The sequence below is a fragment of the Parus major genome, chromosome 18, assembly GCF_001522545.3.
Source record: "Parus major isolate Abel chromosome 18, Parus_major1.1, whole genome shotgun sequence".
NCBI lineage: Eukaryota > Metazoa > Chordata > Aves > Passeriformes > Paridae > Parus > Parus major.
This window is the reverse complement of record NC_031786.1, coordinates 8,532,593-8,557,988: the sequence shown is the minus strand read 5'-3', so window position 1 is coordinate 8,557,988 and position 25,396 is coordinate 8,532,593. Positions and strand designations below refer to the sequence as shown.

At 42.6% G+C, this 25,396-nt stretch overlaps 2 protein-coding genes across 3 annotated transcripts in view; both read right to left on the bottom strand.

Moving 5' to 3' along the window:
• TBCD (tubulin folding cofactor D) overlaps window positions 1-15,786 on the bottom strand; it is a 114,801-nt gene extending 99,015 nt beyond the window's left edge. The window contains exons 1-8 of the mRNA XM_015645612.3: window positions 15,637-15,786; window positions 15,329-15,498; window positions 12,563-12,613; window positions 12,268-12,365; window positions 11,559-11,660; window positions 10,408-10,554; window positions 9,499-9,554; window positions 5,929-6,061 (exon numbers count right to left, since the gene is read on the bottom strand). Coding sequence (XP_015501098.1) covers window positions 5,929-6,061; window positions 9,499-9,554; window positions 10,408-10,554; window positions 11,559-11,660; window positions 12,268-12,365; window positions 12,563-12,613; window positions 15,329-15,482 — 741 coding nt within the window. The 5' untranslated portion in view covers window positions 15,483-15,498; window positions 15,637-15,786. The remainder of the gene's footprint in view (window positions 1-5,928; window positions 6,062-9,498; window positions 9,555-10,407; window positions 10,555-11,558; window positions 11,661-12,267; window positions 12,366-12,562; window positions 12,614-15,328; window positions 15,499-15,636) is intronic.
• Window positions 15,787-16,630: 844 nt separating this feature from the next.
• FN3K (fructosamine 3 kinase) lies at window positions 16,631-25,012 on the bottom strand. Of its 2 annotated transcripts, none has more exons than XM_015645549.2 (7): window positions 24,997-25,012; window positions 24,222-24,401; window positions 23,091-23,242; window positions 21,707-21,798; window positions 20,773-20,855; window positions 19,516-19,638; window positions 16,631-18,709 (listed from the first exon to the last, which is right to left on the bottom strand). In XM_015645549.2, exons 2-7 carry the CDS (start codon window positions 24,366-24,368, stop codon window positions 18,371-18,373), a joined length of 936 nt encoding a protein of 311 aa, XP_015501035.1. In that variant the 5' UTR covers window positions 24,369-24,401; window positions 24,997-25,012; the 3' UTR covers window positions 16,631-18,370. The 2 variants fall into 2 exon arrangements, with proteins under 2 accessions (XP_015501035.1, XP_033374671.1); XM_033518780.1 differs by lacking the exon at window positions 24,997-25,012 and having other exon boundaries at window positions 16,631-17,276; window positions 18,367-18,709; window positions 24,222-24,916.
• Between the last annotated feature and the right edge of the window lie 384 nt (window positions 25,013-25,396).

The following is a 25,396-nucleotide window of genomic DNA, read 5'->3' as shown; positions in this document are numbered from 1 at the left end:
TCCCTGCATCCTCACAACTCCTTCCCTGCATCCTCACAACTCCTTCCCTGCATCCTCACAACTCCTTCTCCCTTCTGCCTAACTTAACAGCAAACACAGTTTTTAAGGCACACACAGGCTGCCTCCAAAATATTATTATTATTATATTCAAGAATATTGGAACAAAGCACAGTGTAATTCCTCCAGCATATATAATGTAACAAACAGCTTTTTAACAGATCCTTGGGAATGCTCCTGGACAAACACCTTTGGATGTGTGCCCTCAGCACTCTGCTGGGGAGGTGGAACAGAATCCTCAAAACACCAACCCATTTTCAGTCTGTAGTTCCTAAATTCTGGCACCTTTCTCCAAGCTTCTCCGTGTGTTTTCACACCCTTGAGTCCAAGTCTGAATTGAGTTCTGACTCCTCAGGAACAACACAACTGGAAGGTGCCACCTCTGAGATGTGGAAAGGAATCAACACAAGCAGGAAATGAAAAAAATTCAAATACTGCACAGTATTTTTATTGTATTCTTTTCCTCACACACCTATGAATCAGTTTAGAACAGCAACCTCGGCAGATTCCATTTCACAACCATTTCTATTATTTTCTGAACAAAAAAGTGAAACACATCATCTCCCTACAGCAGTTTCACTAAAACTTAAATAATAAACTATTTTCAACACACAACATCTACTCCTACTACAGGGATTTATAATTTACATTTTGTAATAAAATCATTGTGGCTACAGCTATATATCAACTGAGATTTGGATTAAGGAATTTTATCAATATGAATTTTTAGGGGAAGTAAAAATTGCCCGAAGGACACCATAGCTAATCAATAAAAAAATATTTATTTGAATTAATAACTAAACATTTTTTAAAGGGCCATAACATGACTTTTGATCAATAAAATATGTTACCCACAGCTGGAAATGCCAAATGTCTGAATGGGAAGAAGGCTCTTTCTGCACCCACTGAGGTGCACTGGGGGTCAGATACAACCTTGGAGCAGTTCTACAACTGATACATTGGGTATTTCTCTGTGTCAGAGAAGTTTAACAACCATTTTTAAAATAAATTTTACAGAAGTGAATAAGTAACAGCCAAACTGTTGAGAACTACTCTTCAAATATTCAACACAGCAGGAGATACAGTGTCTGGGGTTTTTATCAGAGTGTGGAGAAGACAAGAAGTTTGCTATTTATTTATGAGTCAAAGCATGCAAAAGCATCCCCAAATCCAAATCCCTAAAACTTTTGAGTGTAATAGATAATTTTTCCCAAAGGAAATATAAGAACACTTTAACCAATGCTGGCTTTTGGGAAAGCAGAAAAAATATTTTCTTTCAGCACATGCTACAAACAGTCAGGCACGTACAGCAAAGTTACTCCTTCAGAAAAATTCTGTAAAACTGGAGCTTACAGGAGTCATACTAAAAAAGAAATGCCCATGATAAATAAATTAAAATAATGAGAAAAAAAAAAAAATCAGCAAAAAGAGCAAATCAGCATTACAGTACCCAGCTTAAACTTCCTGCCTTGAAGGAAGAAAAATATCCAAGGCACACCATTTCCAAAAATCTGATACAAACAAAGTAATTAATAAGCTTGGTTTGCCACCTGCACAGGCATTTTGGTGTCAGCAGTGCTGAGCACGAGGAGCCTGCCTGTCGGAGCATCCCGGCAGTCGCAGTTACGCCACGGGCTCCTCGCCTAATGAGGACACAGAGCACACACCAACCTACCCAACCTGCTGAACTGTTGAAAAGTATGTGACTCCCTCTCTTATAAATAATTAAGCCACCTACAAATTAGAGAAAATCAGTGGTGTGCAAGCAATGACGACTGTCAAGTCTGGTTCTGCTTTAGAAACAGCACAGGGCAAGGCAAACAAAGCCCAGTTTCTTAATAATCCCAGTAGAGACACCACACCTGCCAATTGTCTGCATAACCCACTTTGGGCCCGACCTGCAGCAGATCTATCAGTCGGGATCATCTCCAGGACTTGTTCCCCAAGCTACACAAATCACCATGAGGGGTGGCCTGGCTGGTGGGGAGTGAGTGGATCTTCCTGCCGAGCAGGAGACGCCAGTCTGGATCTACCCTCTGGTTGTAACCAAGAGGAGGACTGGGAGGATAATTCCAGCCTCGTTGGGAAGAGCAGGAAATGATCCCTTGTGCTGCTCTGGAGCACCCCCTGGTAGCCACACAACACCCCGGGAATGCCACCAACCATCCCTGCCTCCCGGCCAGGGGCAGGGAGAGACAACATGCTGGCAGAACTGCAGTTCACTTGGAAAGAGGGAGTATTTAATGCATTCTACATGCAGCTGATGGGGAAAATGGGTTAGCTGAAGGCCTTGTTCCTACTGTGCCTCCACACAAGCAGCATTCCTGCTGGGGGCCACACGTGCTTGGGTGTTGAGCATCAACCTGACATGAACGCTGACAGACACCAACACAGTGATGGCAGCTTTCATGTGATCCCTGTTATTTATCAGCTGAACATCTGAAATGTTTAGACTAACACACGGAGAGCTGACAGAGTATTTCCTTTCCATCTTGAGATTACCAAAACCCACGGATTTTAAATACTCAGAAGGAAAAAAAATTTGTCAGCTTGAGATCTACACTCTATCTAACAAGAAAAATAAACAGCTTTATGATAACAGAACTTCTGAACCTTGAATGAACCACAAAACTTCAAGTGAGAAGAGAAAAACCCAGCAGCATCAGACAAGGCCACATTAGAAGAAATACTCCGTGACAGTCAGGAGAGAAATAGCATGAGCAGAAAGCAGTCAGTGCCCTTGGCACCTGCAGACATAAGAACATTTTTATCTCTCACCAACACTGCTTTTCCTGCACCTTTATCAGCAAACCACTAAGCAACAAGCCCCTTTTGAAAAAAATAACACCAATAGACAATCCTAATACAGCCAATTCTTTGAGAATGCAAAAAATACAGAGACTTGGGAAACATTCTATTTGGAAATATTCTATTTTTGTGCCTCTGGGTCTGAAAGAATGGAGTTAGAGAGTTCTTTCTTCCCTGGAGCCAAATTTACATAAGCATGTAGCTATTGCTAAATAACCTTTGCATTAGAGACAGCTCAGGGAAATGCCTCGTTCTTAAGACTCTCGAGTTTCATCAGATCACTGTGTAGGGCGTTTTATTTTTTTTAATTATTACTCACACTTGTATACTGAATCACTTATAAAACAAATAAGGTTTAATAAGTTTCAATGCCCAAGGCTACCTCAACGTGATGACATCTCTGTCACGCAAGAACTGGGAGTGCTGCGCCCTGCAGCGATAACTAAAAAGCTGTTTGATATAATGGCAGGTTTAAAAGCAAACCTCCAGACCAAGAGAATTTAAAATGCAGATTCTTGAAACAGGCTAGAAGTTTCCTTCAAGTAAACAAATGTTATAAAGTAGCAGCAATTTCTTAATAATCCAACATTTTCAGTCTTTCAAACACCAAAGAACAGGAGCACAAGAATGCATTAAATGCCATAGCAAAACATAGGTTTGAAGCAAGGAGGGCAGTTTGGAACACTGAATTGGAAATGGTGTCAGCAGAGGTGCCTGCTGGTGCCCCCCATTGGGAAATGGCGAGTTACTGAGGACAGGTGGAAGGGAGCAGAGAGCCAAAGGCCCCAGTGCAATTACAATATGCAACGCCGGCTGCGTGTTCCGACAGGAGCCGCGGAACGGCCGGACTCGTTCTGCACAGAACGCTGAGCGAGATGAAACAGCAGCACACACCTGATCAGCCAGGCTCACGGCCACGAAGAGGCAGATCAAAGTGCAGCCACGGCCAACTACTCACTGCGTCCCTGACTTGCAGTTTCAGTTCATTGAAATGCAGGAGTTTCGTGTCTTTTCCGAGCAATTTTTCCACGTCGGCCTCGCTCAGAGCCATTCAGTAAATGCAGACCATGAGAGGCACAAAGCCCACCCTGTTCAGGGCAGCCCCACCCCACTCTGATGTGGAGAGACTTTTTATTCCCACTCTGGCTAACAGGTTACATCATCCCCAAAACCTGTCACAAGCCCAAAACCCACCTTGCTGTACTGACCAGAAACTGAAGAATGGTCTTTTTTCTCCTGCTTGCTCAGAGAGATGGCCAAGCAGCTGCTGTTTGACTCTTAAAGTAACAAAGTGCTGGAGGAATCAAAGGGCAAAGAATTCTAAGCTTGTTGCCACAACTTTTAGTTGCCCCTCATGATGATGTGCTCTGTATTACACATTTAGTGGTTACTTGTTATGTTAAAAGAGATTGTATTATTTATAGAATAAATAGAATATATTATATACTGTATAAAGCTAGAATCTTGTGTGTTAAAGAGAAGTATTTACTTATTTTGAACATCTATTTTCAGCTGGTATTTTTGACAACACAGTGTTGCTACAAGTGTGAGACAAACTTCTTACTATAAAAATATTAAGAATACATGTAATTATATATAAATATAATATTTGTAACATTTAACCCTTGAAATAAATATTTCCTGCTCCCCTTAAGCACCTACACGCACACATACCTGCACACATACCATTGTGAAAACCTTTACTCCCTAATGATACAATTCATTGTAGTGACTGAAAGGAGAAATTGAAGACTAAATGCAAGAAAAGGATTTACAAATCTGCTCATATCTACCAACTGGAACAGGAGTTATGAGCTGTGGAGAGGTAAAAAAAAAATCACAGAAAAGCAAAGCAGCAGGATCTGCTCCCAGGTCTATTGTATCACATTCTGGTTTCGATTCGACTTGTTGAGTATTCACCTGTTTCGCTTAGTGCGCACTAATGAACAGGTGGATGGAGCCAAAGCCAAACTCAAAGGAATTATGACAAAACACTAATGCATTATACATCCTGCAGGTCTCATCATGCCCCGGGAATGGCAAACAGGCAGTCTCCCTTTCCAGATCTGACAATAAAATGATGAAACATCATTCTGTCTTTTGAAACGCTGCAATGCACACAAATAACGCTTCCTCCTGCTTGAGCAGCAGGTCCTCAGTTATTCTAAATATAGATCATTTCTTCTCCCTTCTGATTTGGAAGAGCTGGAGAGGAAAAAGAAACAACCAAAAAAACCCACACCCCACACACTTGCTGCAGACCTTTGCTTTGATGTTTAGTACCACACAGTACACAAGTCCCCTTAGCGACTGGTTAAAAAGAGCAGCAAATTTATGCAAATTGTCAAAACTTGTACAAACACCAGCAAATCCTCAAACCTGTGCAACTGCAAAGACTGCACAAGGGCTCGTGATCTGTCTTCACCTGCACTGCCTTGGTCAACAACCAAACCAAGAAGGAACAACTCCTCCACCCACACAAACACCTCCATTCTTGCCCAAATATATTCGGACATCAAAACTGGCACAGACACCAGAACTGTCACCCCAGGATTTCAAAACACACCCCAGCACTTTTAAGGGTGTAAAACTACAACAGAGCTTTTATAAATAGCCCTTCTTAGGATGTACAAGAGGAGCACTTCCCTGGAACAGCAGTTCAGGTACTGCAGATTTTTTTCCATGCACAGTATGTCTGTTTTAAAACCCAAACTAAGAATTCAGCTCTTTTGAGTCACACATCATTATCAATTCACAAGGAAAGGGCATTAAACAAAAAATTCACTCAGATTAGCAAACAAACCCAAACCTACTGAAATGACTGCTACTTGGAGAGTTATTGATGAGTATCTGTACTGGCAATTCTACTATCATTTGGGGATAACAAAAAAATGAAAATGTACATATCATGGGAAGTTATATTGTCTAAACTGCTATGGAGGAAATTCTCCTTTTTTAATTGCCAGGAACCCTTCTTTGCATTTGCTATCAAAGGCCTCCTGTAACAAAATAGAATGGCAATAAACCCAACTGTGTATCTTTTAAGGGAAAACCAGTATTTACCAGGGCCTGGAGCATGCCGTTGAGAATGACAGTGCCCTCCATGGTCTGGGAGGAGGATTTGGTTAACATGGAGAGCACCCAGTCCAGGAAATCTGCCATCCTGCTTTGCCTGACATCAGGGCGGACAATAAACCTGTCAAAGAAAAGAAAACATTGCAGCCATTGACTTTATGCTACCCAATGAAAAACAATCTTTCCTCCTATCCAAACTGGTTGTACTTCCTGGAAGCAATTCTTCAATGTGTTATTTCCCCAAATCACTGAGGGTGAGAACACTCCAAACCATCCTATGTTTAGCCCATCTGTTTCTGAGCAAGGCTCTGATCTGGAATTTCACTTCAAACCCATTTTAAAACTTTGGTACTAGAATTTCTTATCTTAATTGCAAAACAGCAAAATTTCCAAAGCTTTTAAGATGTTATTTCTATTAGAATTAGTAAAAAGCTGAAATAAATAGGAGTATTTTTCACTTCTCTCACCAATAACACCCATTCTGCAAATCTGAAAATCAGTGGAAATCAGCACTGGGTCCCTTTTACACTGTGTCTGTCTGCAGCCAGGCCCAGAACAAGCAACCAGCAGGGCTATGTTTGGGTTTCAGATATTTGAAAAGGTCAAGCACCTGTTATTTAACACACCAGATGGGTCAAGAGACATGTTTTTAGCCATCTAAGAAAAGGGAAAAGAGGTTTATTATGGCTAAACTACCATGAATCTACTCTCAGCCCTCCCTTGAGCAGCCAAGCTGCAGTCAGGGCATCACTTCAGTGTCCTGGCACCTACAAACCCAGTCCTGCTCCAGCAGTGATTCAGGTATTTGTTCTCAACACACCCAGTGGAAACGAGGCACATGGGGAAGCCCACCCAGCACATCTGAAGGAATTCAAAGAGGATGTGCCCCAGAGCCAGGACCTGGATCCTTCCTGCACCTACAGATAACTGAGGAACAGCACCACCACTGACAGGGTATTAAATATATTCAATACAGAGAACACCCCTACAGTGAGCTGATGGGATGGATTGGCTTCCCAGCCAGTCCTTGTGGGGCTCAGCAGCAGAACAATGAGGACTTGGGGTGAGCTGCAGGAGGGTTGGTTGTTTTGGGTTGAAGATGAAGCTGCCCTTGGCCCCAGGGCACACACCAGAGAAGTGACCTGTGAAGTGGCTGAGCTGGTTCCTAGACCCTTCCTCAGCCCCAAGGAGTTTAAATCTTTCCTTCCCAAAGGAGTGCCCTAACCTCCAGACTAAGAGCAGGATAAGGATCAGCCTCATCTCCTCCTACTGCAACCACTCACAAAGCAGGCAGAAAAGAGAATTCATGAATATACTCCAGCTCCTTTGCCCTGTGAGAAGCAGCCTACTTTGGAAAACAGGAGGTCTTGAATCCTGATGTTTCTACAATTCACTTGAAATTCATAAATTCCTCAGAGCACAAACGAGGGCCCAGACTTTCCAGAGTGTGCTACAGAGTCAGGCTCCTGTATCTCATCTCTCCATCTGTCCCAGGACAGTTGGTGCTCCTGCCCACCCAAGTAACAGTCCAGCTCCAGGGAGACACCAAAGAGACCTCATGTCAGAATGATTATGCTCAGAACTGGCTGTGGGGATGTGAAAACAGGGAAAGGCCTTGGAGCCAGCCTTTTAATTTCTGGTGATGTCTTTTAATCACCAGGCTGTTTTGAAAATGGTGTTTTCATAATAAACTAAATAATTATAAATCCACTATACAGTACCATTACTGCCTTGCACAGCTTAATGTATTCTATTACCATATTTGTTCTGAACATATACTCCTAATTAAAATTAATTCAGCCAATAAACAGAGGTGAAGAGAAGATAAGACAACTAACAAGGTGCCTGTATAGGACCCAGTGTCAGGGTGCAGGGCACTGGTGAAATTCCCCTGAAACCAAGGGCTGAGCACTGCATTAGCACAAAGCTCTGCTGAACACAAAGCTGCAATCAATAAAGTTGTTGTATGTAAGCTTCCACTCAAAATTTAGTTTTACAGACACTCTGGAGGTACAGCTGAACTGCAAATTCGATTAAGCATAATGTGATAAAAGAATCTCTTAAAATTACTGTCACCCTTACTTGAGAAGGCTTCCAAGTACTGGGTGTACCTGCAAGAATCTATTACTCTTGGTTAGTTTGGGTACTTGCTGGGATTTTAGGAAGTGAAGAAGGCCTATATGAATGTTCAAGAATAATTCACTCTGTGTCACACTGTCATCTCAAATCCTCTGTGTCTGTCAACATGCGACAAGGCAGATTACCCATACAAATACATAATCAGCAATTTCTAATTATTGATTCCAAAATGTCTACAAAAACTAATTAGGATCACAGAATTATACAATCACAGAATGGTTTGGGTTGAAAAGGACCTTAAAGCTCACCCAGTGCCACCCCTGCTATGGGCAGGGACACCTTCCACTATCCCAGGTTGCTCCAAGCCCTGTCCAGCCTGGCCTTGAACACTTCCAGGGATCCAGGGGCAGCCAGAGCTGCTCTGGGCAACCTGTGCCAGGACCTCCCCACCCTCAAACCGTGTCAAACTAAGTATGTAACAGGCAAGACTTCTTCAAGACTGCACAAATAATTCATGCAGTCTCTTTAATTTTGCTCTGATATATTTCAGAATAAACCAGAAAAGCACAGGATGAGTCACCAGAGAACTGCGAGTCTGGTCTCAGGTCCTTCATGAATTTTCTGCATGACACTGGACATTCTAAACCAAGTAAGTGATTTGCCATCAGATTCAGACACATAGCATTATATCCACTAAATATAAATTTCTAAAGCCTTGAGTCCTGTGACTGAAGCTCAGAATAACTTTAAAGTAAGCACACAGTTACCTCCTAAAAAGACAAGGTCTGCTCTACTAAATGTTGTTTTTAGCAACTATTTTGATTAATCCCATCAATTTAGTGCATCTTAACACAGAAAACATGAACACAGGTGTTACAGCTGTGACTCTCCCACACCCACTGCCCCCATCTCCCAATGTCACTGTGTCCCCATGTCCTACTGTGTCCCCTCATCCCTATGTCCCATTGTCCCCATGTTCCCAGGTCCCCTTGTCCTCCTGTTCCTATGTCTCACTGTCCCCTTGTCCCTCTGTCCCCATGTCCCGTGTCCCTCTGTCCCCATGCCCCGTGTCCCCATGTCCCGCTGTCCCGCCAGCGACAGCGCCATAGCTGCGCGGGCAGCGCCCCCTGCTGAGCAAAGGCTGCAGTGCAGATTCGGGACTTGCACTGCTTTAAAAAGAAAGGAAAAAAAAAACCCAAATCACTGAACCGACTGAAGACCTCTTCCACTAGAATATCCTGGAATGGGGACTGGAATAGATACTGAAGCAAGAGACATGTGTGTACTACCCCTGCTTATGGTCTTTAATTTATTTTGATGTGCAGAGGAATCAGTATTCCAAATAAACAGTACTGTATCCAATTCAAGCAACAGTAACACCCCATGAACAGCTGGCAACTTCCAGCCCTCCCAACACATCAGATCAAGAAACAGCAGGAGGAATGGGAGCCTTTCTGCCAAGATGCACAAAAGACTTACTTGGACACCAGCACAGCAGCTGCATCCCGAGCCTTGTCACTGACAACCAGGTAACACTAAAGGGAAAAGAAAATTGACTGTAAAAGAATTCATATATGGAGATAGAAAACCAACTATGTAACAACTCTGTACATAATAAACTACTGAATACTTACTTGAAAATATTATGATGATTACACACATTATGTCATTATTAGGATTACAAATTGAGCTTAAAGATAGTAGAAAGTTCATTTTCCCATTCAACAAACTATATCTGAAGCAGTCTCCCTTTGTGTGCTTTTCAAAGCAGGTTTATTACTGAAGGTTTATTTCCTGAAGCCTTAACTCACAGATACATTGGCCTATAAGCAGTAAGCCCCTTACTGCTGCGAGTGTCAAAAGCCTGAGCTGCTGGGGTACCTGTGGGGAAGGTTGTTTATTTTTATCTCAAAGGCATGACAAGTCAGCCACCTGGGCTGACACCCACTGGAACTTCATCTATTGGCTTAAAAATCCTCACAGAGTCACAGCTTCCAAAGTTGCTCACTGTGATCAAACACTGATTTCCTCTAAAAATCCTCAGACTTGCTTTTCAGAAGAAGCTCTCTGGCACTTTCAAGTGTTGAAAGCCTCTAACATATTCAAAGGCAGGGGTTCACCTCAGATAAAATGGTTTATTACATCAGGGGAGACAAGTTCCAGTCTCACCTGACTCTAGAGCAGCAAACAACAGAGTAAAGATACAGAAGTACGAAAAAATTCTTTACAGATTAGACACTAAAATTAAGCCTAAAAATACAGGCTTAAATAATATGCAGAAAAGAGTATCATTGAGGAATATAGAGAATATATTCGTATTTATCACATAGTGAATGACTGTGCCAAATATCCCAGGTCTGGAAGCATTACAGGATGTGTTTTCCTCACCTTTGCTATTTCCAGGATGCGATCCATCGTTGGCTGCCGAGCCTGCCCTTCCACAGAAACGAGGTTTCCATCAAACCGGGCCAGATCAAAAGGGATCAGGCAGATCATGGACAGCCACAATAACAGCATGTAACGAGTTTCCCAAGTCTGGAATGGTAAAACAAAGGGTTTTTACTTCATCTCCTGCAACATGAAGTGCCAAGAGCACAAACTGCCCCCTGGCTCCAAGGAACTTTCAAAGATGTGTGAGAGAAAACTCTCAGTGTGAGTGCTCTGAAACTCCAGAGGAGATAGAACTACAAACCATCCCAAACAGCAAAACTGTAACAAAATTAATGGACCCTCCCCCCCAGTCAGAAAACTAGGCATTCTTGTTTCCTTCCCAAAGGAAAACTGCACCTTCCCATTTTCCTGGTTTTTCCTTCCTTCGGCCTATCTCTGCCTCCACTTACAAATATAACAGAATGTTTTTCTCCTTAATTTCTTATGTATTGCTTTCATGGGTTTACTCAAACTTCAGAAGAAGAAATTTTTTCAAGCTTTAAAGCTGTACACCTACAGCAGCAAAGTGCCAGAACTGATGTTTATTTAAAAAAAAACAGCTTTAATTTAGAGCAGCAATACAATTATTGTCTTCAAATCCATGGTTTTTGTTATTTATAACTGATAATGATTTCTCTGAAAATTCATCTATCTCAAGCAGCTCTCTGGAGTTCTTCTTTTTCCTTATTTAAAAATAAGGAAATAATGAATATATAAGTAGTTTATATAAGAATATAAACTACAGTATGCTCAAGTCAGACTGGATGATTTTTCAGTTATTCCTTTTAAAGGTTCATTGCCTTTCACTGCCCTTCTTACTCTTGCAAGTTAGAATCAATTTGTTCCTTACATGAATAGTTAAAGGTTCTCCTTGCACTTCTACAGCCACTGCTTCTAAATCCTTGGAGCAAATCCCATGAAATAAAACCAAGACTTCTCCTTGGGGAGGGGGCATTTCTCCCATGACAAAATGATGGTTTTCACACCAAATCCAGGTGTTAACACCAGGCAGGGTCTGTCACTGCTTTATATACTTTTCCCCAAATTTTCTCTTCAGCTTTTTCCACTGGAGACATAAAAGATAAACAAAAAGTACAGCAAGTCCTCACCTCAGGGTCTCTTGGGTTCTGCTTTGCAAGCATATCCAAAACGGGCTGCAGGTCCCGGACTTCATGGGGGAACAGGGCCAGGAAACGTTTGTACCCTCTCACCTAAAGGAGAAAGTTTCAGAATTCAATCACCCAGCACTACTGAGGGGAAAGGAAAGACCCTTGCAGAAATTTCTTGATTAGGATCCTCACATCATAAGGAGAGTAAGTATTTAAATTCTTAAATACCTTGTGATATTTGTTTTTACAAAGTTATTAAGAATTCATGAAATGATGATTAACTTTAAAACAAGGGACATCTGGAGATTGGCTAGTCCAAACCCCCTGGTAAAGCAGGGTCACTCCAGCAGGGTGCCAAGGACCACATCCATAGGCTGTCCAAAATATTTTCTTGTGCTTGAATGTAAATTCCACATTCATCTAATTGCTCATCACAGTTTACTTTTCAATGTTATAACTCATGTTTTATCACTGAGTATCTTTATGTCTGCAATTTCTTTTGCATTCAGACCTTGATTTTTCCTAATCTGGATCATTAAATAACATAAGCCATGATGAAAATGGGAAACAAGAGAACTAATCTTTCACAATACAGTTTAAAATATTTAATCACATTAGACACTTATTTTAATATTTTTGAAATTAACAAAGAAAATATTAATAATTTACTAATTTCAGTTAAAGAACATTAAATTTAGAATTTTTTTACCTTTGTAATGATGTAGAGAAATTTAAAAGCCAAGTGAACTAGTGGAGGAGGAGATCCACTGTCCTGTATTATTGCCAACAAGGAATTCATCATCCCCTCTAGTGAAAGGAGAGAAAAACCAGTGAGACTACATGCAGTTCAGAGTTCCCTGTACTTCTGATAGAACAGAGAGAGACAACAATTATAAAATAGAAGTACTATCAGCCACAGCAATCTTGTAATGCAAACCCAGATCTTACAGAGTAACAGATTTTAAAGTATAGACAGAAAAAATATTTAAGGATGACATTCCTACCTAAGTGGCGATCCAAAAGGTGAGGCTGTTCCTGGTACTTGTCCATTATGCCTGGAAATTAAAAGATATCTGTAATAAACTACTCCAAGGCTCTTCCAGACCTTTACCTGTGAGATACCCTCTGATTCTGAACAGTTTTAGCTTAAGATTTCTGCATCCCTGTGCTGCCACCATCTGTAAGCAGGGTCACAAAGTTAAAAAATCATAGAGTGAATGGAGCTTGGAGCAACCTGGTCTAGTGGAAAGTGTCCCTGCTCATGGCAGGGCAGGTGGAATGAGATGATCTTTAAAGTCCCTTCCAACCCAGAGCAGTCTATAATTCCAAGTAAGAGTACAAGCACAATCTGTCCCCCCTCACACTGCACTCATCTACCTACTGAACCATCAAGCCACCCCCAGGAGCCTCTCCAATTTCCTTGGACAAACCTCATACAAGTAACACTTTGCAATGAGGGTGCTCCTCACAATCTCAGAGCTAATTTCTTATTTTGAAATAGAATTCAGCAAAGAGCAAAGAATCCTTAACAAATTTTAACCTCAACAAACACAAACTGCAGCTCTTACCACTGTGCTCCTCAAAACTGTTCACATCCCTTACTCTATTTTGCTGCCAGTAACACGGTCTCTTCCTTTTGAATACTGATTTGAGAGAGGACAAATTGAAATTTATATTGAAAAAAAATTAAGAAAACTTGGAAAGCTTTCAGACACAGAAGCTTTTCAATTTAAACCCAGAATCAACAAAAAGCAGCCACAGAAATGAAAGATGGATTCCCAAGGAGAACATTAAGTGATACAGTGTGGCACTAGAGACTGCCTGGCTCATTTTAGCCATTTGGTCAGAAAATAGCCTTTGAATTAGAAAATTAAAACCTCCTTAACCTCCCCTTTTCTGTATTTGTTTCTCTTGTAAACAACTTCACTCTGTCCTTTTTCTCTGCTTGACTCATCAACACTTACATTTAAGACATGACTGAAAGCCAACAGTGCTGCAGTTGACCAGTGGATGACACTGCACAACCACTTTCAGACACCAGACCATCCAACAGTATCCTTGTGCAATTCCACTGGGATACCAGAAGGCCATCAAGAGGGAAACCTGAGCTTCTAACCATCACTGACTTCCCACCTTAATTAATGATGCCTTAAGCTGCATACAAACAGCACAACCAGAGAACATGAATTCCAACACCAAAGCAACAGCTTTCCAGCAGAACTGACATTGAAGAGCAAATTATTTTCCCAGGTCACAGCCCAACAAAGATAAAATAAAATGCCAAATGTAAAAGCTGAAGACAATGAACCTAAACCAGATCCTCTAAACCTATTATTTCAAAAAAGATCTTCCTATATTTTCCTGCAAAACTGTAGCTGCAGATTAAACTGTTTCCCAAACTTCTCTTTCTAATGGTTCATCAAAAAATGAGCAGCATTAGTTTTTCTGAATTCTTTGGAAACTTTCATTAAAATCCTCTGGAATGGGTGATTACTGTGTTCTCTGTACCCAGATAAAAGAAATCCCCTAAGTTTCAGTGTTCTAACCCACACATTGAGCCTCTTGGCAGATTTGGAACTTTTGTCCCAAAAAGATCAATGACACCTGAGCACACTAAATGTTATAACCCAATACTGAACCACATACACAGTATTTTTTTTTTTAAGTATATTGAGCCTGTATTTACTAGGCAACAATATACAGGCAGAAAACTTATAAATACAATTTAAATGCACAGAAATGCTTCATGCAGTATGACAAGACAGAGAGACACAGCAAGGTGAATTTTCCAGCAATGGCTTTTCCTGTCCCACTGAAATCTGACATTTCCTCTGTGATGCTGAACAACCTCACCAATGTGACTTCCTGGGACTTCTGTCTGAGCAGTTACATGTCCATCATTTAGATGGAACAGTCAGTTCAGTCAACCACAACAATGCTGCTGAAAGATTTCTGCAGGGTCAGATCTCCAAATCTGGGGGGGTTCTTCTTTATTGTTTGCCCACCTCATTTCTTGTCATCAAAAACAAAGCTGCTGGGTCAATATCTTGACTTGAGTTTTTCAATTTCACCATCCTTTGCAAAAATACTTGCAAAATACCAGTCTGCTAAATTTAGTTTGCGAATACATGAAGCACTGAATGAACTTTTGCAAATCCCCTCATGTGAAGTGCCTAGAAACAGGCTGGTCATCCAGAACACTGCTACCTGCACCTCACTATGGCCCTTCCAGATTCAGCTGAGGTCCAGACAGCTTTCCTTAGACCTTTTCACAAAAGTGAAATCAAGTTACCTTCACTTGGAAAAACATACATGATCTGTATGGATTCAGCCACTCTTCACATCTCCCATGCAATTAAAAAATAAAAATAGGAAATTGACACTGTAAAGTACAAAATGGGTATGTTTCGATGAGTAATTAGGTTAAAAAGTTGCTTTATTTGACAGACATACAAACTTTTAACTAAATTATGGCCTGAATTTGAATAAGAAACTGGAGGCCTAACATGAGTCAGAATTCTGGAATCTAAGACCTAAGTTTTCATTTACAGTAGTTAAATGCCAGGTAATAAAGGACTACCTATATGGAAAACAAAACGAGCATAAAACCCAATTGAACTACTTGTTGATAAAGTTCCAGCATTATCAGTGACACAAAAATTAACGGTTTGGTCCCTTTTTGCTAATCAGCAATAATAGAATTAATAATACATAATAAAATATTTGTATCAAGCAATAGCAGGACCACTCCCTTTGGCAGCCGTGCTTACCTATGAACCGTTCCACGGCCATTTCCCTTGTCACCAGCTCCCCGAACACCTCCCTCAGGTTCCCGATGAGCTCCGCGACCTCCCGGCTCTCGGTGAAGCTGTCCAGGATGTTCCTGTCGCTGATGGCACCCGGCTCCCGCTCCTCTCCCTCCATCCCGGTGGGCCCGGCGCTGGCAGTGTCAGAGGGAAGGGTCAGTTCCGCCGCCCCTCCGGGTGCGGGCAGGGCCGGTCCCGCCGCCCTCACACCACGCCCGGCCCCGCCATGCGGCCCCTCCTGCAGCCCCTCCCGCAGCCCCGCCCGGCCCTACCGGCCTCGGCCGCCGGCCCGCACCGCGGGGCTCCCGGAACCGCCGCCCTCGCCCCTCCGGCCCGGTGCGACCACCCGGGACCACCCGGGACAAGGGAGCACCCGGGACAAGGGAGCACCCGGGACAAGGGAGCACCCGGGACAAGCGCCGCTGCCGCCCCGGGCCCGCCCCGCGCCGCCGCCGCTCCCGCTCTGCTACGGGCCGCCAGGAGGGACTAAAGGCGGCGGCGGCGGCGGCGCCGCCTCCGAGCGTGGGCCCGGCCCCTGCGCGGGGTGGCCTGGAGCTGAGGGGCGGACAGGCCCTGGGGACACACATCGGGGGTGGGGATACCCAGCATGGGGACACCCACCCGGGCCAGGAACACCTGCTGGGGATGGGGACACCCACCCGGGACACCCACCGGGGACAGGAACACCTGCTGGGGATGGGGACACCCACCCGGGACACCCACCCGGGACAGGAACACCTGGTGGGGATGGGGACACCCACCCTGGGGACACCCAGCTATGGGGTCCTGGGGATGAGACAAGGATGGGGACACAGGCATGGGCACCCAAGCACTGGGTGAGGATGGAGATAGGGACCCCCAGGGAAGAGAACAGGGATGGGGACAGGGACCCCAGGGGAAAAGGACGAGGATGAGGACAACCTCTGTTGCACAAGGTGTGTGGGAGACAGCTGGATGATGCCGTTATCCGTGACCTCCATTCCTTACCCCACCCACACCAAAACACTGCTTTACATGGTTAATATCACTACACATTATCCAAACCTCATACAATTCTGGAAACAATATTCAAACCCTGAAAGCTACAACTACAGCTCCACTGATTATACAGGAAATTCAAGGAGGCACTTCAGCCCAGCCAGGATGTCAGAACAGGTAGTGGCTCTTTCCTGCTATCCAACAGCTCCATCCACACCCAAATATTTTATCTTCAGGCTCAAACTCATCCAATCAAACCACAGTCACAAAATACATGTACACCAAATGCTGGGTTTCTGCAAGGCGAGTGTTTTATTTGAGAACAAGTTTGAGTTCACAAGTACTCCCCAGTGTGCTACAGGTCGGTTTGTTCACATTCATAAACACCAAAAAGTGCACAACACCAAAATGTGCACTTTGCTCTTTCCTCAGACCTAGATTTTCCAGCCATCAGCTACAATCCCAACTATGTTCTAACCCTACTGTTCCACTTTTCCACTGTTTCAGTTCTCTTAAGTTTTATAACCAACTTTGACAGATTCCCCTGATTCAAAAGAAGTAAAAGTTTTTCACTATTTGTATCATATTTACAGAGAGCAAAGTGCAATTGTTTTAAACCAATTACAACATCAAATTTTAAACTTCATTAAATCTTTATAGCACGACCATTTAAAATTGAAAAAAGCCTAAACATATTTGAGCACTTTTGAACAGAATATTTTAGTTTTAATCATGCCAACCATCTGAAGCCTGAATGCTCAGATCATTCTTACCCAAACCTTCTAATTAATTTGTGGGACTGCACTTACTTTTACTCTCTTTGCCACTTTCTTCCATTAAAATCCCCCCAGAGTCACTGATGTCCTCTAGCTCAGATTGCACACCATTGTCTTGCTGAACACTTTTCTCCTCAAATTCCCACTGCCCGTGTTTACTGTAAAAATAAAGCAGCAAGGAACAATAAAACCCCTTACAAATGTATCAGATTTGACACTATTCCTTCCATAACCCAGTGGTGGCACAACAGACCAGCTTTGCCCACTGCACTCATTTCCTAAAATTGAAAATCAGCGTCAAGCACCAACCAACCCAGCAGCCACTGGTGCTTCTTCTCACCCAGCCACAGAGCCTCCCTCCCACACTTTGCTGTCTTTTTACAATGCTATTCAAATATGTTACTATTGTAGTACAACACACTAAAATATCACACTAAAATGATGAAATGCTATTATCAGCTTTGAGTGGTAACAACCTACTTCTGACTGTACAGGAATTATTATAATTATTATTATAATTACCAAGGAATTAGACATCCTTATAGAAAATACCACTGGAATTTCAGTTCTTGTATCAAGAGAAAAAATGAATGTGAGTAAATTATGTTCAATTAAAATAAATATTAGAAATATTATTAATTACCTATGGTTGCCAAATGCAGCTAAAGGGCCTTGTCTGCTCATTAAATTAAAAAGAGAATGTTTCCAGATTCACAGAATCTGACTGAAATTTTGGATTAGGACACTTGACATGCAAAACGAAAGGAAAGGGAAACAGAAGACCATGGGAAAAGGGCTGGGAACAGACAGAAAACTAAGCCAGAACTAACAAGGGCAGACATAAGAACTTGTTATTACTTCCAGCACCACTGTGCCACAACTGCAGCTCTCTGTAGCAAACTGCTGATGGAGCAGCAGCAGGACTGGGAAGATGCTGCTGTGGAACAACAGTGGGAGCACAGCAGCTACAGGGTGAGAGAGCAAGGGCAGGCTGACTGTTGTGCTGTTTTCCAAACCAGTGGAGCCATGACAAACAGTGCAGCCCTTTCCTTCAGCAGGGAGGAATCTGTGCAGGGAAACTAGTGCCAAAGTTAAAGATTACACAATTGCTCTTAGTTAGTGAGGCTCAAAAGTGCATTAAACCTTCTCCATATCAGGTCTTTTACCATCAAATCCAAGTCTGTGATACTTGGGATGAGCAGGGGCTGCTCATTCCTAAGGGACTGTGTCAGAATTTCCCAAATGTACCTGGTTACTTCAGAAGTTTCTTCATCATGTTTAGGGTAGAGCCCCTGTACCCTGTCCCAAAATGGTTCCAATGGTTTATGTAATTAAAGAGCTGATACAACTTGTTTCGTTTCTCAAATCCTGGAGCTTTGGGTATTTTACTGTGATAGGCAGAGAAAAAAGAGCTGCTGAACCCCCCAAACATTCCAGCAATGGCCAGTTCAAATTCTGAATGGCCATAGAAGGAGGCAGGGTCAAATATAATCGGCCCGGAGTCGTCCTCAGCCACATTGCCTGCCCACAGGTCCCCATGCAGGAGAGCAGGAACAATTTCTACATCACAGAACATTTCAGGAATCTTTGGCTGAAAAAGCATAAACAGACATATAACACTTAAAGAGTTTTGAAGAAAATAATAGATAAAATAAATTACTGTAGCATATTAGAGCCTGAGCTGGCCAAATGCTGCCTGTGTTCAGCCCTCATGGACTGCTTTGGACATTGATGGCAACAACAAGAAGCCAGTGACAAATGTTCTGGACTGCTCTTGACAGAGCTCAGCAAAGCATTTAATTCACAGTCTAGTATCAACACCTGGTAATGATATATTCTTTCTAGACATGGATACTCTTGGCTGTCATGAGAAATATCAAATTATTTCATTTAAACTTCATAAGAAATTCATTAAATTAAATTATTTCATTTAAATTTCATAAGAAGTTTCAATGGCAAAAAGGATTGCAGTAAGCATCTGGGCAAATGAACAGAAGAGAGGGGGAACATCCCTGGTGTTCCCTGTCTGCTGCATGGAACATGGCCTGAAACCAGCTGTAAGCCTGGGCCAGATAAAACAAAAACCTGTCCAGACAGCAGAATTTCACCCACTTCATAACACCAAGCTCTTAGGATTTACCACATTACTATTATTATTAGCTCAATGCTCAGAAATAAACATTAATGCTGAATAACAGGGTTTTTTCCCCCAATCTATAAAAACTGACAGAGAAACAGGAATTCTGTTCAGCTAACAGTGTTGCTGGACCCACTGCAAAGATCATCCAGACCCTGCTCTTCATTCCAAGCTGGGAAAATCCCTTATAAAACACCTTTACAATTACTGATACACATTTTCTGAAATTCTAGAAAATAGATTTAAGACATGGTTCATACTTTTAGCTGTGACCAGAGTTCTCTGGCTTCTCTGTCTCCATAATCCTTTTCAATCAAATCCAGCTGAGCCTGGAGTCGGTGACGGATAAAGAAGGATGGCCAGTCACTCTGCCACTCATTCACCTGGAAAATGCAACACAAGTTTGCCACAATTTTAACATATGTGCACTCAATGCTAATAACAGAGATCCAGTTAAAACATTCAGTGCTGACAAAATGCCCTGGACATTGTCATTGTCACCAATGCACAGCAACATCATTTGCTTTGGGAGTGCTGCTCTCCTCCACACTTTGGTGGGGCTCTCTTTATATAAGTTGTGGTTCTGGCTATTTTTATTCATTCTCATCTTTTAATGTATTTTAGAGGGAGAGTTTCTGGTGAGATCATTTCAGCTGTTGAATGTCAAGTTTCAAATCTTTCTGGAAATGCAGAAGTATTCATTCATTTTTACTGGGCAACATGTCGCTGTTGGACACAATGCATCAATGTAGGTTCACAGCACACACTACGAGTTGCTAGGAAAAGGGGCTTTTACTCTCTGAACTTTTTAGCTTTTATAGAGTCTAACACTACAGGATGAACATGATTGGGTAAGGGAACATCACCTCTTTTCCCATTGGTATGACAAGAGAAAAACACACTATCTACAGTTTTGCAGAACTGTTTTGAGAAAGCAAGATGGTTTACAAATGTTGTCCTTGACTGCAAGATCTCCCAATGAACTTCCTCTTGGGAACAGATCTGCCACAGCCTGCAATTCTCTCAGGCTCAGAGAAAATCAGGTGCACAGTAACACATTTTTAATTTGGTGAAAAGTTGTACTTAGCAAAGAGTTTGAGATACTGGAGGTTCATTCAGTTGAGTCATAGAATGAAATCCAGATATGTGAGAGCCAGAAAATAGTGGAATTATCTCCAAGAGCCCTTTCCAATGTCTCATGAGACATTACATGATGAGGCTCTCCAAAAGCAGTGGAGTGATCCATATAGTAGGGGTTAATAAAACCAAGTCATGGAATGTGAAGGTACACTGATTTTTTTAAGTATCACCAAGCTAAAGAAGCACCACCATTCCAAATTCTCACTCAATCCACTGTGCCTGCTGGCCACATGCACAGTACCAAGGAACGGGGATAGAACTGAGAAAGCAAAGTTGTGGTCAGAAAGCTGCAGAAAAATGGAGCAAGCTCAGGTATGAGGAGTTTACAGACCTCTCTAAGTGCCTGTTGGCTTTCACAGCTGTGGAACAGACCATACCTGTGGGATATAACCACAGCAAGTGGCTGTGTGGAATCCAAACTGATCCACAAACTGAGCCTCAGAGTGACCGGCTCCTTTTCCTGTAGAACAAAATAAATATTAGGGGATTTGAGATCTTTACATGGTAAAGTTTGCAAACACAGAACTTAAGACAGAAAAAATAACTTCAGGCAATAAGTTACACTTATTTCATGGTCACAACCCTTTCTGAAGGTGGCAAGAAATCTTTTTGACTTGAAGATGCTGGATGGAAATGGAGGCATAGTCAGTCACAGTCAGTGAGTTTGCTTTGGATGAAGGAGTTGGACATTCAGGAAAGGAGCCCAAACACAGTCACAATCTGCTGTTCTGGAACTTGGACATGCTGCCATTAAATGTGGCTTGAGTTTGATTCAGATATTATCTGGGACCTGCCAGGAATTCGGCCTTCACTCAAAAATAATTGATTATAATTTGTCCACCACTAAGAGTCAGACCCACTCCACCTCTGAAGTCATGGGAACAACACAGATACATGCTAGTACTTCTGATTTTAATAGTAACAACTCAAAAAAATAATTCTTTATGTAGATGATTCTTTTTTCATTTATGCTTTAATTCACTTTGAGGAGCAGCAATTTTAAAATATTTTGCTATTTGAGTTAAGAAATGCCAACCCCAACATCATGAAAGGGGAGCTTAATTCTGCATTTACTAAGGGAAAATATTCTGTAATCAGTTAATTATCTAAACCAACAGCAAGCAAAAAATGGGATTTCTGTAAGCTCAAGAACATTTTAAGAGAGTGAGAGTGTATGAGGCTGAAAAGTTTCAGTGACACTGAAGAAGAGCCCAAACTGTCAGTTTGACCTAGGAAAGTTGAAAGTCATGCTGTACCACAGCCAGAGGAATTGCTTCTTTTTTGGTTTAGTACATTACATCAATGCTTTACCAATTGTGCTTCCCTCAGTCCTCAGCTTCTCTCCAAGTTTCTGGTTGTAAAGATGAAGCTCTGCTATCTGCTCTCCCAGCTTTGAAGAGTATCTGTAGGATCGAATAAACCAAAATGAAACTGAAACAAGTGAACAAATATTACAGGGAAAAAAAAACAAACCCTCAATTAAATATGACCAAGGGTATTTTTGGCAAACATAGAACTTTAATCAATTTCACAAGCACCTAACAGGGATCAAATGACTTGATAACAGCTCTGAAGACACAGATAATACAACAAACACAGTAAATGCTCTTGCAAGAAAGGTAAAGGGAACACAAGGTGGTATAAACAAGGGCAGAAAGGGCAGGAGGATCTGTGCTCCTCCTTATCAGCCCCACTATCAGCAGAGAACAGAACATGGTATCTCCTGTTGGGCTTTACCCTTCCAAATCAGCTGAGCAGCAGTTGAAAGAGTAAGTCTGAAAAGAAACTGTAGGCTTCTAGAATCAAGGCTGCCTAATGCTGAAGGCAAACAACTAAAAACCAGTTAAATATTCCACAGGTATCTTAAAAAGAGTTTCAAGGATGGAAACTAATTTTTTTTCTATGCCCAGAATGGAGGAAAATGATTGATTTAAAATTGCAACCAGAAGGACTAAGGTTAGACATTGGAAAATCCTTTCTAGAAATGGTGAGCTGGATTAGAATAAACTGTTTGTAGAGGCTGTGGAATTGCCATTACTGTCCCAAATAAAATAGATGGGCTGGACAAGCAGCTGCCAGAAGAGCCATAGGCATGATGCTGTTCCAATAGGGAGGCCTGGAACACAGCAGTGTTCCTGAAAATCTGTTTTCAGCAACACAAAACTCCTGAATTCCATGTTCAGGTTGGCTGACATATGAAATGCAAATTCATGTCATCTTAATCACGGCTTAAATCATGCTGGAAGATTCTACTTAGAGAAGCAGAGGTTTCAAAGACCTAAGAAGCTTGTATGGTTAAAGAAACCTGTTGGGCTGGGAAAAAAAAAAACTCCATTGAAAAATCTCATGAGAGAACGATGAGCCAAATTCAGCTGTGATTACATTCACTGCAGCAGCATCTCAGCACACATGGAGCAGCACACAAATGAGTAGTGACAGCCACTTCTAGTGCAGGAAAAGCAAAATATGGACAAGGAGTGTGTACACACATATATAGATACATACATACATACATACATATATTTATATATTTTAATATGTACACAGAGAAGCACAGATCTCAAGAGAGAGAAGCTTTTGTCTCTGAGAGAATAAAGTGACTCTGCTCATGAAGTTTCCTGGCTGACTGTAAGACATTAAAAAAAAAAGCCCCAAAAAGCCCCAAAACATAGTAAAAAGAGATGCATTCACATACTTGTTGAGGTGCTTCATCTTTAGGTACTCCATGGCAAACATGGCTCCTCCTCCAGGCAGGTCAATCACTTTGATGGGCTGAGGCACTCTCACAATCTTGGTTTTCTGAATCGCTTCCAAACTTGCCATTTCCCCTTCAAACATTTTTCTAGCCTGTCAAGGAACAAGATTATCCTTGGGCTAAACCATGGATGTCTATAAGGAGTACTTTGGAAAAAACAGACTTTTGACAAAGTGGCAAGGAGTTAATTCCTCTTGATAAAAGGAGAAAGCTGCAGCAAGGCAGCTTCCACACAGGAAGGGAAGGGCCTTGACCCTAACTTCTTTTTTTTTTTTATCTTAAATTCATTCCAGGGTTGTAGGATTTATCACATTTCACCCTGATTTCCAGCCGATTATAAAGACCCCTGGATAAAAAACTACCTGGATGCAACAGCACCTCTGAGGATAATGTGGCCACTGCTAAATGAGGTAAACATTGAACCCTTAAATTGTTTTTTTTTCCCCCACAGGCCAGTGGATGGAGACGACAGCACAAATATTCAGCATCTTTGAAGCAAAGGTGCTATTCTTCACAGCAGTTTAGGATGAATTTTGATATTGATAAAGCAAATTTCCGATGCACTGTGATGTCAGAAAAAGCAACTGAGTATTCATTTAGTAATAGAAAAGTCAAGAGTTTAGCTTGAGAAGCTGCAAGAGTTTCTTTTAGAAATGCAAAAAGCAGTGGGGATGTTAGAAACTTCTGTAGCTTTAAAGATAATACGTGAGTTTTAGCACTGGCCCCTGTTTGTGCCCTCCCATTATCGATCCTCCCAACTGGAACATGAAAAGGAATGCAGTGAATGCAAAATCAGTTCTGGGCTTTTCCAAACTCCAAATACCACAATAACAGCTTTGTGCTTGGCCTCCTTTTTACAGGAATTACAGTTCATTCCTGCTGTTGAGGGTTATCACATTGCATTACACTGCATTTCACACTAACCAAACCTGCAACGTTAATTCTGGATATAAAATAGACACAGCTTAAAAGAGAATACTGAGAACTGGAATAATTATTTATTATTAACGATCAGCTGCTTTTGAAATAAAAAGCTATCTCTATGCAATCATAAGATCTGCTGGCATTGACCTGAGGTTTATGGTTGATTTTCACAAATACCCGTCCTCTGTCTGTCTCATACGTTTGGCCTTGGCTGATGCATCCTCCTCCAGAGCTCCCCACTGCCTTCAGGAGGTTGGTGTTCAGCTCTGCCTTCAGGATCTTCTCCATGGTCATTTCCAGGCTGCTGCAGCCGCTCCTCTGCTAAACCTGCTGCGAAACAGGATTAAAGGTCTGGGTCCTTCTGCCACTGTCACTCTGCGATGAGGTAGGAAGGGCCACCCACCACAGAAAAAAATAAAAAAAAAAAAAAGCAGCTATAAAAATAGCTCAGCCAGAGAGAATATTTCAAAACACTCTGCTTGTCGTGGGCTTTTATAGCTATACATGTACAATAAAATTCTTTATAAATATTTGCTAGAATAAGCTGGAGAGATTAATTCTAGGAGAGGTGGGTCCTGGGGCCTCTTAGCGGAGCTGGAGCTGCTGGTATTTGTAGTTTGGAGCCGCTTTAAAGCTCCAGGATCGCCTGCGGATCCCGTTTTAGGCCAATCCACTAGAGGGAAGCTGAAGGCAGCTCCAAGAATGGCCACGGGCGCTGTACCGGGGGTATTTGGTGTGAAATCCACAGCTTCAGCCCAAAAGGATGTGATTAAATGCGCTAATCGGCCGGGTGGGGTGCGGGGAGGAGGATGAGCCAGGCGGGGAGCTCGGCTGGAGCTCACGATACCCCGCGGAAATTCCTGCCGATGCAGGACAGTGCCGTGGGGAACGGGGAGATCCCGGCCGGGCTGCGGGACGGGACCTGCGGGCACGGCGAGGGTGAGCGGCACCCCGGGTCCCGGGGTGAAGGGAGGCTGTTCCCGGTGTGAGGGGGGCTGGTCCCGGTGTGGAGGAACAGTTCCGGCAGTGATGGAAGGCTGCTCCCGGTGTGAGGAGAGGCTGTTCCCGGTGTGAGGAGAGGCTGTTCCCGATGTGAGGGATAGCTGCTCCCGGTGTGAGGGGGGGCTGTTCCCGATGTGAGGGATAGCTGCTCCCGGTGTGAGGAGAGGTTGTTCCCGGTGTGAGGGATAGCTGTTCCCGGTGTGAGGGGAGGCTGCTCCCGGTGTGAGGGGGGGCTGTTCCCGATGTGAGGGATAGCTGCTCCCGGTGTGAGGAGAGGTTGTTCCCGATGTGAGGGATAGCTGCTCCCGGTGTGAGGAGAG

Excerpts from the sequence above, each read along its gene's own strand:
- FN3K (XM_015645549.2), bottom strand. The coding sequence starts at position 24,368 with ATGACCATGGAGAAGATCCTGAAGGCAGAGCTGAACACCAACCTCCTG. Across the intron at positions 23,243-24,221 it reads AAATCAACCATAAACCTCAG|GCTAGAAAAATGTTTGAAGG; the intron begins GTCAATGCCAGC and ends GTTCCTTGACAG. Across the intron at positions 21,799-23,090 it reads AAGATGAAGCACCTCAACAA|ATACTCTTCAAAGCTGGGAG; the intron begins GTATGTGAATGC and ends TCGATCCTACAG.